The sequence below is a fragment of the Babylonia areolata genome, chromosome 6, assembly GCF_041734735.1.
Source record: "Babylonia areolata isolate BAREFJ2019XMU chromosome 6, ASM4173473v1, whole genome shotgun sequence".
Taxonomy (NCBI): Eukaryota; Metazoa; Mollusca; class Gastropoda; order Neogastropoda; family Buccinidae; genus Babylonia; species Babylonia areolata.
In genome coordinates this window covers 54,000,374-54,013,474 of record NC_134881.1, presented here as the reverse complement: position 1 = coordinate 54,013,474, position 13,101 = coordinate 54,000,374, and the positions used below count along the sequence as shown (strand labels likewise).

Below are 13,101 nucleotides of genomic sequence, written 5' to 3'. Positions count from 1 at the left end.
AAGTCAACACAACATAGTTCCATACACGACATCAGACATGCCAAGAAAATTTAGCGCTCGTCCGTTTTAAGATAGATAAATATGCCTAATTATACTTAATAGTTTTAATATATCAGAACAAAGAACATGAAAATTATCTGTTAAATGAACCTAAAAAACAACATATTCATACGCGGAAGTAGTGCTTCAATGTGCCGCACAACAACCCACCAAGTCAAGAGAAGCTGAAAAATGGTGTCGATAGGTCAACTGTGATTGAACGTTTCCGTTGATAGTGTGGTTTGATTACCGCTTTGGATATAGAAAATGTCTCGAAACGACCCTACAACGTCTTCTGATTCAACTGTTAGAGCAGGTGAGACAACAAATCCTACGGTAGGATCGAAAATCGCAGCTATCGTGGCCTACCATTCACGCGAAATTTGATTTTTGTGTTGCAGAGTTGCTCTTCCTTATCGCAAGATTTTTGTCAAACACACCTTGTCAACAAGCAGCAAATGTGAGTATACTTTCATTTACTTTAGTCATAATTGGATTTCGATTCTATCTAATTCATATCTTCTTTATTTTCCAGGTCCTGCTTCAAGAGCTCCGAACACATGAGGTACGTAGCGCTGCTTGTGACCGCCATATTCGTTCTTTCTTGATAAAACTTTGCCCGCTTTTTTCGACTTTATTCGTCAATATTTATATGAAATTATGTCACATATGACTTGTTTTGTGTTTTTTATTATAAAAACACCAATTTTTGAAATTTTGAAAATTTTCATTTTTTTGCAGCTCCTACCCAAAGGCATTGATTGGGAAGGAAACGGACGTCCCAGAACTTACGATCAGCTGGTAGGTTTCAGAAAACATCAACAATAAGGCAAAATAGGGGTAACTTTTGAAAAATTATTACATTGAAATTATGCTTAAACATGTGATTCAAATATGTGCATTTTGTAGTATTATCATTTCCCTATCAAAATCAACTCAGATTTTGACTGGAAATTAGCTTGATTAAAAGTTTTAATTATTTTAAGATTTTGGTATCCATATGATGGAGGAACAACGTGGGAAAGGTATGATGTCAGAAGGTAAGAAGGGGCCAACCAACCAAAGCTCCTCTTTCAAAATGACCCCTTTCTGTGACCTTCAAGAAGGAAAGGAGTTCCGATTGGCTACTATTTATGGCACAGAATTGGGGCATTGAGACAAGGGAAATAATTGGAAGACCCAGTGAGAAGGAAGAAAATGTCCTTTTTGATACAAAATATTATGGAATCAATATTAAATGATGATATATTCACGTAAAATTATTATGATATGACATGATGTGATACAATACATTACAATACAGTGTAATGCCAAGAAAAACACAGCAGGGAAATTTTAAGGAGCACGGTGTCAGTAACTGTGTGTAGTATCACTCAGTTAATTTGTGTCCCAGAGTGTGTGATATGTATGTGTATATATCTATATATATGTGTGTGTTTGTGTGTGCTGCTTATAAGTTATATATTACTAATGTTACATCAGTTTATTGCAAATTTAGAACTTCTTTACAATTAATAAATAAAATAAAAAAGAGAAAGAATCTGACAATATATATGTCTCCATAGACTGTAAAGGTGATTTTATGCTTTTGTTTTCCTTTACTTTTGTCAGTTTATCAGTAAAGCATGCTGTTTGTTAGTGTTAAATGATAGTAGAAGAGTCTGGGCTTACTCCAGTCACACAAGGTATTTTCATTTTATAAATATATCAGCAAGAACATGCATGTATAGATAGTGCTCATTTATTGGGGATCAGTATTTTACATTGCATTATGTACTGCAATGTTGAGTTATGCTGTGTAAAGTAGTGTGTTAAGGGGGGTAAGGGGGGGGGGGTATGCATATATTTATGGATGGAATGATGTAATAACACATGTATAGGTAGATCTATGACTGGATTTGTCATGTGATTTATATTTGCATATTGAAAAGAATTGAGAAAAAAAAAGAAGAGTATACATTGCAGAGTGACTAACTGTGTGAATGTGTGTCTTCATGTTTTATATTTATTTGCTTATTTATCATCATTGTTGTCTTATTTATTTATTTATTTATTTTTTATTATTATTATTTTATTATTATTACTACTACCTTTTTTTTAAAAATATTATAATTATTATTTACTTATTTATTTATGTAAGCTTATCTATTATTTATTCACCTTTATTTTATTTTTATTTATTTATTTATTTATTTTATTTTTATTTTTATTTTTTCTCAAGGCCTGACTAAGTGCGTTGGGTTACGCTGCTGGTCAGGCATCTGCTTGGCAGATGTGGTGTAGCGTATATGGATTTGTCCGAACGCAGTGACGCCTCCTTGAGCTACTGAAACTGAAACTGAACTAACTGTGTGTGGGTGTGTGTAGGTGCGGATGAACAGCCACATTGGGTCGGACTACCTGCTACAGATCTGTCAGCGTGTGGGACCGCTCCTGGACCAGCTGGTGCCCACCTCCACGTATGGCGTCCAGTCCCTGCTCAGCGCCGGCTCCATGTCGCTGCTGCGCACGCCAGAGAGTGAGATAACATGCCATGGGATAACTTTACCGTCTGTCAGCTGTAGGAACTTGTGTTTCGGCTTCAGTGACACCTAACCTATGACCATGTATAAAGGCAGTCACTTTTTAACAACACCACTCACACAAGTCCTTTTTTTTTTTTTTTTTCTTAAACATGGGTGCAATGAAACGTCTTTTGTCTCTTCATGAAAATATGTATCTTAGTAGCTTCATTTTTTAAATTAAATTTGACCAGGTAAGTAAAACCTCTTTGTCATTCAGACTGATGTATGAGAAGAGCGAACATTAAGGTGGACCACGGCATAGGTTTTTCACCAAAAATCATTAAAAAACGTGTTTTGGGATTATACTTGTATTTGGTCAAATAATGTCTCTTCTTTGCATTTCTGTCAACCATTTTGCTCAATTTGGCCAATTTCATTGCAAATAAAATCATTTTCTGACATGGGTGTGTGTGAAGTTTGAGCGAATGTGACAAAAAAATCAAAGTTTGCATCGATTTGGACGGCCTGGTGCTCGCGATCTGGTTTGGAAACCCCCACTTATTTGGTATCAGTGTGAAGGTCATTCACCGGTCTGTCCTCTCATTCCTATTTCCTGTGGAAAATTCCACTCACGGAAACACACGAAAAGCAAATCCGAAGGAACCCGAGAGGCATTTTTGAGGGGTTGTGGCTGAGTCGAGGTTTCTGATTGGCTTGTCGGAGTAAAAAAATAGCCCATTGGCCCAATCGGTCATGTGACTTTTTCCAAGATGGCGTCTGGTTTCTTCACGATTTCAATCGACACACCAGTTGCCTAAGATTTTGATCGAAATTTTCTATTACAAGTCACGGACAATGCCAAAACACATTGGAAAGAAGTTTAGGACTGTTTTTGCATTCGGCAAAAGGAAGAGAAAGCGTAAGATTACAACACAAGCTGAAAAAAAGCCTGCCGAAACAGCGACCGACTTAGCGGTGCCTTCGACATCTACGGGCATCAGTGAAAGCACTCCGCTTCTCAGTTCGAAGAGAAAATTGGACGTTTTCACCAGAAAACATGCGTGAACGGGTGACAGTGACCCCAGTTCAGACGAAGAACCACCATAAAAAAAAGTGCATCAGTTCCTGAAGTACAACTTCGCTCGGGACAGCCACAATCCTCACAGAACATCATCGTTGATGTGTCAACGTTGGACTGCTTGGTGTCGTCAGTTCATTGTGAAAAATGCGAAGCAAAGGTTTGTGGAAATTGATATAATAGTCTACAGATATATAATATTTAATATATATAATATAGTATTCTATTTTATTTCATTTCGTGAGTTTTTGTTACGTTTCATAGGGGAAAAAAAAAAAAGCCATCCGAATACCTTCTTTTTTGTGAGCCCATTGATTTACTTCTTTTTTTTTTTCAAGTTCTTTGATTTTTGTTTTCAGAGGCAGTTTTTATTTTTCTCAAGTATTGAAATACTTTTCCCAGTAATATTTCTGTGGATTTTTACTGAGTCTGACATACTGTTTGTGTGTGTGTGTAAAAAAAACTGTCAGTCTGAGTCTCTTTATTCTCTCTCAATGTGTGTGTGTGTGTGTGTGTAAAAAACTGTCAGTCTGAGTCTCTTCTCTCTCTCTCTCTCTCTCTCATTCTCTCTCTTGAACCTTCTATTCTCACACATTTGATTTCTTTTCAGGTCTCTGTATTTGAAGATGAGACAAAGAGGATGGGGTCAGCTCTCTCTCATTCTCTCTCTTGTACCTTCTATTCTCACACATTTGATTTTTTTTTTTTTCAGGTCTCTGTATTTGAAGATGAGACAAAGAGGATGGGGTCAGCTGAACTGGAACTTGTGGCTGGGAGCAAAGCAGAGATGTTTGCAGAGAAGTCAGATATGCTCAGGGTCAAAACAGCAACCAGAAAATCCTCTGACAGAGCAAAACAAAAGAGGAAAAAAAATTGAAACTGTGAGACGTCAGGAACGTGAACATCGACGGGCAGATGAGGGAGAAGTATACGCCCCAGGAGCATTTTGAACAATCAAATAACTGAAAAAACTCTCTCTCACCACTTAGTGATATTGGCCAAGTGCTGTTTTCCTGTGTATTATTTTTTTTTAGTGTGTAACTATGGGTTGTAGTCTGTGAGTTCTCAACACAATCTTTGAAGGCGTTTTTCTCAAAAGTTGAATTTCTGCTGCAGGTGCGTCAGTGGCCCACGTGTAACAATTGATACAGTGAAAATATTATCATAAAATTAGGCATACTGCTGAGTGCAATGAACATAGTTAGAACTCTCTACCTCTAGTAGTTTTTTTCATAGCAAGTGACTAAAGCATAATAATGTGAATGCATAATTTTATGCGTTTTTGACAAGACAGAGAACAGTGCTTGTGGACAATGGGCATCTGCTTTTGTGATCATTGCACTAAATGATGTCAAAACAAACTGTGGAAATGATGAGAATCATTATGTAATGCATGTGTTCAGTGCTGCAAATGGGCCAAATAACGTTATGTATTTTTATGATAAAATTATCATATCTTCATATCTGTTTGACTTATAATCTTCAAACTTAGCACAGATATCTATATTAACATCCTGAGTATGTGTACCAAATTTCATGCAGATACCTGTAGTAGTTCCTGAGAAACAAAAATTAGCTAAAAATGACGCGGTGGTCCACCTTAATTTCCTGCTATGTGTTACTCATCCATGCATACAGACACACCCAACAGGAATGCTCCTGCTGGTATTTGTGCTACACTTCTCCTTTGTCTTACACTTCTCCTTTGTCTGCACACTGCCCTACACTTCTTTGTCCTGCACTTCTCCTTTGTTCTACACTGTCCTACACTTCTTTGTTCTACACTGTCCTACACTTCTTTGTTCTACACTGTCCTACACTTCTTTGTTCTACACTGTCCTACACTTCTTTGTTCTACACTGTCCTACACTTCTTTTTTGTCCTGCATTTTTTGGTTCTGCACTTCTCCTTTGTTCTACACTGTCCTACACTTCTCCTTTGTCCTGCACTTCTCCTTTGTTCTACACTGTCCTACACTTCTCCTTTGTCCTGCACTTCTCCTTTGTTGCACACTGCCCTACACTTCTTTGTCATGTACTTCTCCTTTGTCCCGCACTTCTCCTTTGTCTTACACTTCTCCTTCGTCCTGCACTTCTTTGTCCTACACTTCTCCTTTGTCTTACACTTCTCCTTTGTCTTACACTTCTCACACTTCTCCTTTGTCCTGCACTTCTCCTGTGTCCTGCACTTCTTTTCTTCTTTGTCCTGCACTTCTTCTTTGTCTTATACTTCTCCTTTGTTCTAGTACTTCTACACTCCTCTTAACGGTTAACCACACCTTTTTTCTCACAACATTTGGCTTGGAGGTTGTTTTTTTTTCTTTTTTATATGTGGGTAAAGAAATGACATCAAATGACTGGTCTTTATATCCCTGTTCAGAAGTGACATGAAAAGAGCAGTCTTTATCCATGGTGAGATAGGGTATGGAATGAATAGACCTTATTCCTGTGTTGTTGCGTCCCTTGCTCTGCATTGTTTCAATGTGTGTGGGACGTGTGCTGATTTCCAGGTCTGCGAAACAACCGATGGAAACTGTCACACCAGATGGTGTTACAGAACGGGGCTTGCAGAGTTTTGCCCAAGGACTTCCTTCATCCCTCCATGGGTAAGTGGGCACTTGTCTAGCTAGAGTACCTTTTTGGAATGAAGGTCTTTTCTTGGTGCGACAGGCAGGGCTTCCTACAGTTGGTTTGCTGAGAAGAGTCTACAGGACTCGCACTCATGCATTTTAGGGAGTCCTCGTATGGTTCGGATGAGTCCAGTCAGTTGCAGGTCAAGAAAGCATTATTTCATCCTAACATATTACACTGCCTTACAGTTAATTCACACACACACACACACACACACACACACACACACACTTTCATTAGTGGAGGAAGAAAAAAGATGGGGTTGGGTGAGAAAAATAAAGGAGACAGAAAAACAGACTTACTGTGCTTCAGTTACATTTTCAGGCCATGAAACGTTGAAGAGATGCAGGTTAAAAGTTGTGTTGAAAGAGGACAGACTTGGTGACAGGCATGGATGATGTGGTGTGTACAGTGCAGAGCATTCACGCTCGTCGTGCCATCGGCGGTGGGGTCACTCCCAGGACACTACCAGCATCGCTGTACAGCGAGATGAAACTGTTCGACACCAAGTGTGGCCACCTGCTGCCGGCCTACTGCTCCATCTTTGATCGCTCCGGGCAATACGTCATTACTGTGAGTGTGCCGTCTTTGTCACAGTGTAGGCGTGTTTGGATGTATGAGAGAGTGTGTGTGTGAATGTGTGTGTGTGTGTTCATGTCTGTATGTGTGTGTGTGTGTGTGTGTGTGTGTGTGTGTGTGCATGTCTGTGTGTATGTGTGTGTGTGTGTGTGCATGTCTGTGTGTACGTGTGTGTGTGTGTGTGCATGTCTGTGTATATGTGTGTGTATGTGTGCATGTCTGTGTGTACGTGTGTGTGTGTGTGTATGTGTGTATTTGTGTAACCAGTATCAGTATCGGTAGCTCAAGGAGGCGTCACTGTGTTCGGACAAATCCATACATGCTACACCACATCTACCAAGCAGATGCTTGACCAGCAGCATAACCCAATGCGCTTAGTCAGGCCTTGAGAAAAATAAAATAAAATAAAATAAAAATAAATAAATAAATAAATAAATAAGTACAAATAATAATAAAATAATGAAAAAAAACACACAAAAAATCACAAACACACACACACACACACACACACACACACACACAAATGAATATTTGTGTAAGAAACAGTTAAATGCTGTGAATTCTCACGTCTTTTCTTCACCCAGTAACCCACACTGATACCTGCATTGTTGATCAGTCTCCTGTGCAGAACTCGCACAAAGAAACAGCAGACTGCAGTAACTGCAGGACGTGATTGTTGCTGCAGAGGGCAAACTGCAGCTGATGATAGTAATACCAGAACATAGAGGAAATGCTGGAATACACCTTAAGTGTGTGAATGTCTTTAGAGACATGTGCACACCTGTAGTGGCTGTACCAGTGCACACTTTTTAAGAATATGAAATTTTCCTGAAAATTGTTGAAAATTTCAGTTTGTTGCTGATTTATACACAAATACAGTATCTGTTCTAAATGGTAAGATTTAGGGGTGGACATGTATACAGTTTGGTCCTGATTTGTACAGTATCTGTTCTTGATGGTAAGATTTAGGGGTGGACATGTATACAGTTTGGTCCTGATTTGTACAGTATCTGTTCTTATGGTAAGATTTAGGGGTGGACATGTATACAGTTTGGTTCTGATTTGTACAGTATGTGTTCTTGATGGTAAGATTTAGGGGTGGACATGTATACAGTTTGGTCCTGATTTGTACAGTATCTGTTCTTGATGGTAAGATTTAGGGGTGGACATGTATACAGTTTGGTCCTGATTTGTACAGTATCTGTTCTTGATGGTAAGATTTAGGGGTGGACATGTATACAGTTTGGTCCTGATTTGTACAGTATCTGTTCTTATGGTAAGATTTAGGGGTGGACATGTATACAGTTTGGTCCTGATTTGTACAGCATCTGTTCTTGATGGTAAGATTTAGGGGTGGACATGTATACAGTTTGGTCCTGATTTGTACAGTATCTGTTCTTGATGGTAAGATTTAGGGGTGGACATGTATACAGTTTGGTCCTGATTTGTACAGTATCTGTTTTTGATGGTAAGATTTAGGGGTGGACATGTATACAGTTTGGTCCTGATTTGTACAGCATCTGTTCTTGATGGTAAGATTTAGGGGTGGACATGTATACAGTTTGGTCCTGATTTGTACAGCATCTGTTCTTGATGGTAAGATTTAGGGGTGGACATGTATACAGTTTGGTCCTGATTTGTACAGCATCTGTTCTTGATGGTAAGATTTAGGGGTGGACATGTATACAGTTTGGTCCTGATTTGTACAGTATCTGTTCTTGATGGTAAGATTTAGGGGTGGACATGTATACAGTTTGGTCCTGATTTGTACAGCATCTGTTCTTGATGGTAAGATTTAGGGGTGGACATGTATACAGTTTGGTCCTGATTTGTACAGTACCTGTTCTTGATGGTAAGATTTAGGGGTGGACATGTATACAATTTGGTCCTGATTTGTACAGTATCTGTTGGTAAGATTTAGGGGTGGACATGTATACAGTTTGTTGCTGATTTGTACAGCATCTGTTCTTGATGGTAAGATTTAGGGGTAGGCATTTATACAGTTAGTTGCTGATTTGCCTTCCTATGCCGAACACTAGACACGGTGGATATGAAATTACTGCCCCCATGTAAATAAAAAAAAGGTTGTGAACCTTTAACCGTTTTTGACCAGTGCTGTTTTTGCTTTGCACAGGGAGCAGACGACGCCCTGGTGAAGGTCTGGCACTTCCGCAGTGGGCGCCTGCTGGCCACCCTGCGAGGCCACTCGGCGGAGGTGTCGGACCTGGACGTGAGCTACGAGAATACCCTGGTGGTGTCCGGCAGCTATGACAAGGTGGTTCGGGTCTGGTGTCTGCAGACCCGGGCCCCTGTGGCTGTGCTGCAGGGACACACCAGTATGATCACCACCGTGCAGGTGTGTGTGTGTGTGTGTGTGGTGTTGTAGTGTATGTGTGTGTGTGTGTGTGTGGTGTTGGAGTGTATGTGTTTGTGTGTGTGTGTGTGTGGTGTTGGAGTGTATGTGTGTGTGTGTGTGGTGTTGGAGTGTGTTGGAGTGTATGTGTGTGGGAGTGTATGTGTGTTGGAATGTATGTGTGTGGGAGTGTGTGTGTGCGTGTGTATGTGTGTGGTGTTGGAGTGTGTTGGAGTGTACGTGTGTGGGAATGTATTTGTGTGGGAATGTATGTGTATGTGTATGTTTGTGGTGTTGGAGTGTGTTGGGAGTGTATGTGTGTGGGAGTGTATGTGTGTGTGTATGTGTGTGGTGTTGGAGTGCGTTAGAGTGTATGTGTGTGGGAATGTATGTGTGTGGGAATGTGTATGTGTGTGGTGTTGGAGTGTATGTGTGTGGGAGTGTATGTGTGTGGTGTTGGAGTGTGTTGGAGTGTATGTGTGTGGGAATTTATGTGTGTGTGTGTGTATGTGTGTGGTGTTGGAGTGTGTGTGTGTGGGTGTTGGAGTGTATGTGTGTGTGTATGTGTGTGGGAATTTATGTGTGTGGGAATGTGTGTGTGTGTATGTGTGTGGTGTTGGAGTGTGTGGGAGTGTATGTGTGTGGGAATGTATGTGTGTGGGAATGTGTGTGTGTGTGTATGTGTGTGGTGTTGGAGTGTGTGGGAGTGTATGTGTGTGGGAATGTGTGTGTATGTGTGTGGTGTTGGAGTGTGTTGGAGTGTATGTGTGTGGGAATGTATGTGTGTGGGAGTGTATGTGTGTGGGAATGTATGTGTGCTGCAGGGTCACAGCAATATGATCACCACCGTGCAGGTGGGGGAGGGGGTGTGTGTTGTGTTGGAGTGTGTGTGTTGTGTTGGAGTGTTGTGTTGTGTTGGAGTGTTGTGTTGAGTTGTGTTGGAGTGTGTGTGTTGTGTTAGAGTGTGTGTTGTGTTGGAGTGTTGTGTTGTGTTGGAGTGTGTGTGTGTTTTGTGTTGTGCTGTAGTGTGTGTGTATGTGTGTTGGAGTGGGTGTTGTGTTGTGCTGGAATGTGTTTGTTGTGTTGCATTGTGTGTGTTGTGTTGAGTTGTGATGGAGTGTGTATTGTGTTGGAGTGTGTGGGTGTTAAAGTAGGTGCAAGGGTATGTATGTATTTACATTCATTTGTTCGTTTATCAGTTTCATGTCTTCTCAGTATGTGTGTCTTTGTGTGAGTGTGTATACAGTTTATGTTGCTATTCATTCATATTCAGCTTTTGAGAGTGTGTGTGTGTGTGTGTGTGCCTGTGCATGTCTGTGAGTGTCTGTGTATCTGTGTGTGTATGATGAAATGACATTGCCATGATGTGTAACTGCGCACATACACACACACACATATGCACGTACATGCACACACACACACAGCCACATACTCACACCTGCAATCCTAGAACTGAGACTTAGTTTGATCCTTTGATCTTGGCGTGTGTTGGTTCCAGTTCAGCCCCCATTGCAAGGGGGACTCCCGGATACTGATGACCACCGGGGCCGACGGCTGTGTCTGTTTCTGGCTCTGGAATGCTACCACCAAATATTTCAAGTGAGTGCTGGTTTTCAGTCAAAAGTTTGTGAAAAAAAAGAGAAAGAGTGAGCTTGTCATGTTTTTAAGGAAATGAAAATTAACAGAATTAGATGTTAATTGATTTCAGTGTTGTATTAGTGTATGTTTTTCTCTTACATTTGATGACCATTTCACTCCCGAAAACGGAGCATGGCTGTGTACATGGTGGAGTAAAAAACGGTCATACACGTAAAAGCCCCCACTCGTGTACATACGAGTGAACGTGGGAGTTGCAGCCCACGAACGAAGAAGAAGAAGAAGATGATCATTTCAACGGGCGCAGTAGCCAAGTGGTTAAAGCGTTGGGCTTTCAGTCTGATGATCCGGTGTTCAAATAATGGTAATGGCACCCGGTAGGTAAAGGGTGCAGATTTTTCCAGTCTCCCAGGTCAACATACGTGCAGATCGGCTTGTGCCTGATACCCTTTCGTGTGTATGCGCAAGCAGAAGATCAAATACGCACGTTACAGATCCTGTAATCCATGTCGGCGTTTGATGGGTAATGGAAACGAGAACATACCCAGCATACACACCCCTGAAAACGGAGTATGGCTGCCTACATGGCAAGGTAAAAACGGTCATACACGTAAAAGCCCCCACTCGTGTACATACGAGTGAACGTGGGAGTTGCAGCCCTCGAACGAGGAAGAAGAAGATGACCATTTCAAATGATTAAATACCCCCGAAAACGGAGCATGGCTGCCTACATGGCGGGGTAAAAACGGTCATGCACGTAAAAGCCCACTCGTGTACATACGAGTGAACGTGGGAGTTGCAGCCCTCGAACGAGGAAGAAGAAGATGACCATTTCAAATGATTAAATTATTTAATCATAGTGGTTTTCCCAAGAATAACTGTATGTGTATGTCATTATGGATTTTTCACTTTTTGTTTGTTTTGTGGCTTTTTTTGTTTTTTTTGTTTTTTTTGTTCCCCTTACCCTTTTCATACATGTGCAATGTTAATTTTCTGTGTGTTATTAAAAGAAGACAAACATACAAACAAGTCCTGTTTGTCTTGCTTAGCCCCAAACCCAAGAAGTTTGTGGAGCGTTCCCACGCCGGAGCCAAGATGCTGTGTGCAGCCTTCAGCACAGGGGGCATATTTGCAGCCACCGGAAGCAGCGACCATGTGGTCAGGGTCTACTTCCTGTACGCGTCAGAGCCCACCAAGATCTGCGAACTGGAAGCCCATGGCGTGAGTTGTTTAGGGTGTTGGGTGTAAGACTGAGGGTGATGTTGCCGGACATGGGTGTAAGACTGAAGGTGATGGTGACGTTGCAGGACATAATAAATGACTGAAGGTGAAGTTGCGGGACATAATAACTGATGGTGACGTTGCAGGACATAATAACTGAAGGTGACGTAGCAGGACATAATAACTAATGGTGACGTTGCAGGACATAATAACTGATGGTGACATTGCAGGACATAATAACTGACTGAAGGTGACGTTGCAGGACATAATAACTGAAGGTGACGTTGCAGGACATAATAACTGATGGTGATGTTGCAGGATATAATAACTGAAGGTGATGTTGCAGGACATGGTTGGCTGCATCAGCTACAGCAACATCAGCAACCGCTTTATCAGCGGGTCTGACGACGGCACGGCGCGCATCTGGCACTATGAGAGGCAGGACTGGAAAGACACAGTGCTCAACATGAACACCACTGTCAACCAGTGAGTGGATGGGTGGTGTGTGGGTGTTGGGTGTGTGTGTTGGGTGTTGGTGCTCAACCTGACCACCACTGTCAACCAGTGAGTGAGACGATGGGTGGTGTGTGGGTGATGTGTGGGTGTTGGGTGTTGGTGCTCAACCTGAACACCACTGTCAACCAGTGAGTGAGACGATGGGTGGTGTGTGGGTGTTGGCACTGTCAACCAGTGAGTGAGACGATGGGTGGTGTGTGGGTGTTGGTGCAAAACATGGGCACCACTCTGAACCAGTGAGTTGATGAGTGGTGTGTGGGTGTTGGGTTGGTGATGTGTGGGTGTTGGGTGTGTGTGTCGGGTGTTGGTGCTCAACCTGAACACCACTGTCAACCAGTGAGTGAGACGATGGGTGGTGTGTGGGTGTTGGTGCAAAACCTGGGCACCACTCTGAACCAGTGAGTTGATGAGTGGTGTTGGGTTGGTGATGTGTGGGTGTTGGGTGTGTGTGTTGGGTGTTGGTGCTCAACCTGAACACCACTGTCAACCAGTGAGTGAGACGATGGGTGGTGTGTGGGTGTTGGTGCAAAACATGGGCACCACTCTGAACCAGTGAGTTGATGAGTGGTGTGTGGGTGTTGGGTT

General features: G+C 41.7%; 1 protein-coding gene across 1 annotated transcript in view; it reads left to right on the top strand.

Moving 5' to 3' along the window:
* Nucleotides 1–219: 219 nt before the first annotated feature.
* LOC143283561 (PH-interacting protein-like) overlaps nucleotides 220–13,101 on the top strand; it is a 53,462-nt gene continuing 40,580 nt past the window's right edge. The window contains exons 1-11 of the mRNA XM_076589806.1: nucleotides 220–355; nucleotides 441–499; nucleotides 575–604; nucleotides 781–840; nucleotides 2,407–2,557; nucleotides 6,131–6,226; nucleotides 6,664–6,824; nucleotides 8,965–9,186; nucleotides 10,682–10,782; nucleotides 11,829–12,000; nucleotides 12,347–12,486. Coding sequence (XP_076445921.1) covers nucleotides 307–355; nucleotides 441–499; nucleotides 575–604; nucleotides 781–840; nucleotides 2,407–2,557; nucleotides 6,131–6,226; nucleotides 6,664–6,824; nucleotides 8,965–9,186; nucleotides 10,682–10,782; nucleotides 11,829–12,000; nucleotides 12,347–12,486 — 1,241 coding nt within the window. The 5' untranslated portion in view covers nucleotides 220–306. The remainder of the gene's footprint in view (nucleotides 356–440; nucleotides 500–574; nucleotides 605–780; nucleotides 841–2,406; nucleotides 2,558–6,130; nucleotides 6,227–6,663; nucleotides 6,825–8,964; nucleotides 9,187–10,681; nucleotides 10,783–11,828; nucleotides 12,001–12,346; nucleotides 12,487–13,101) is intronic.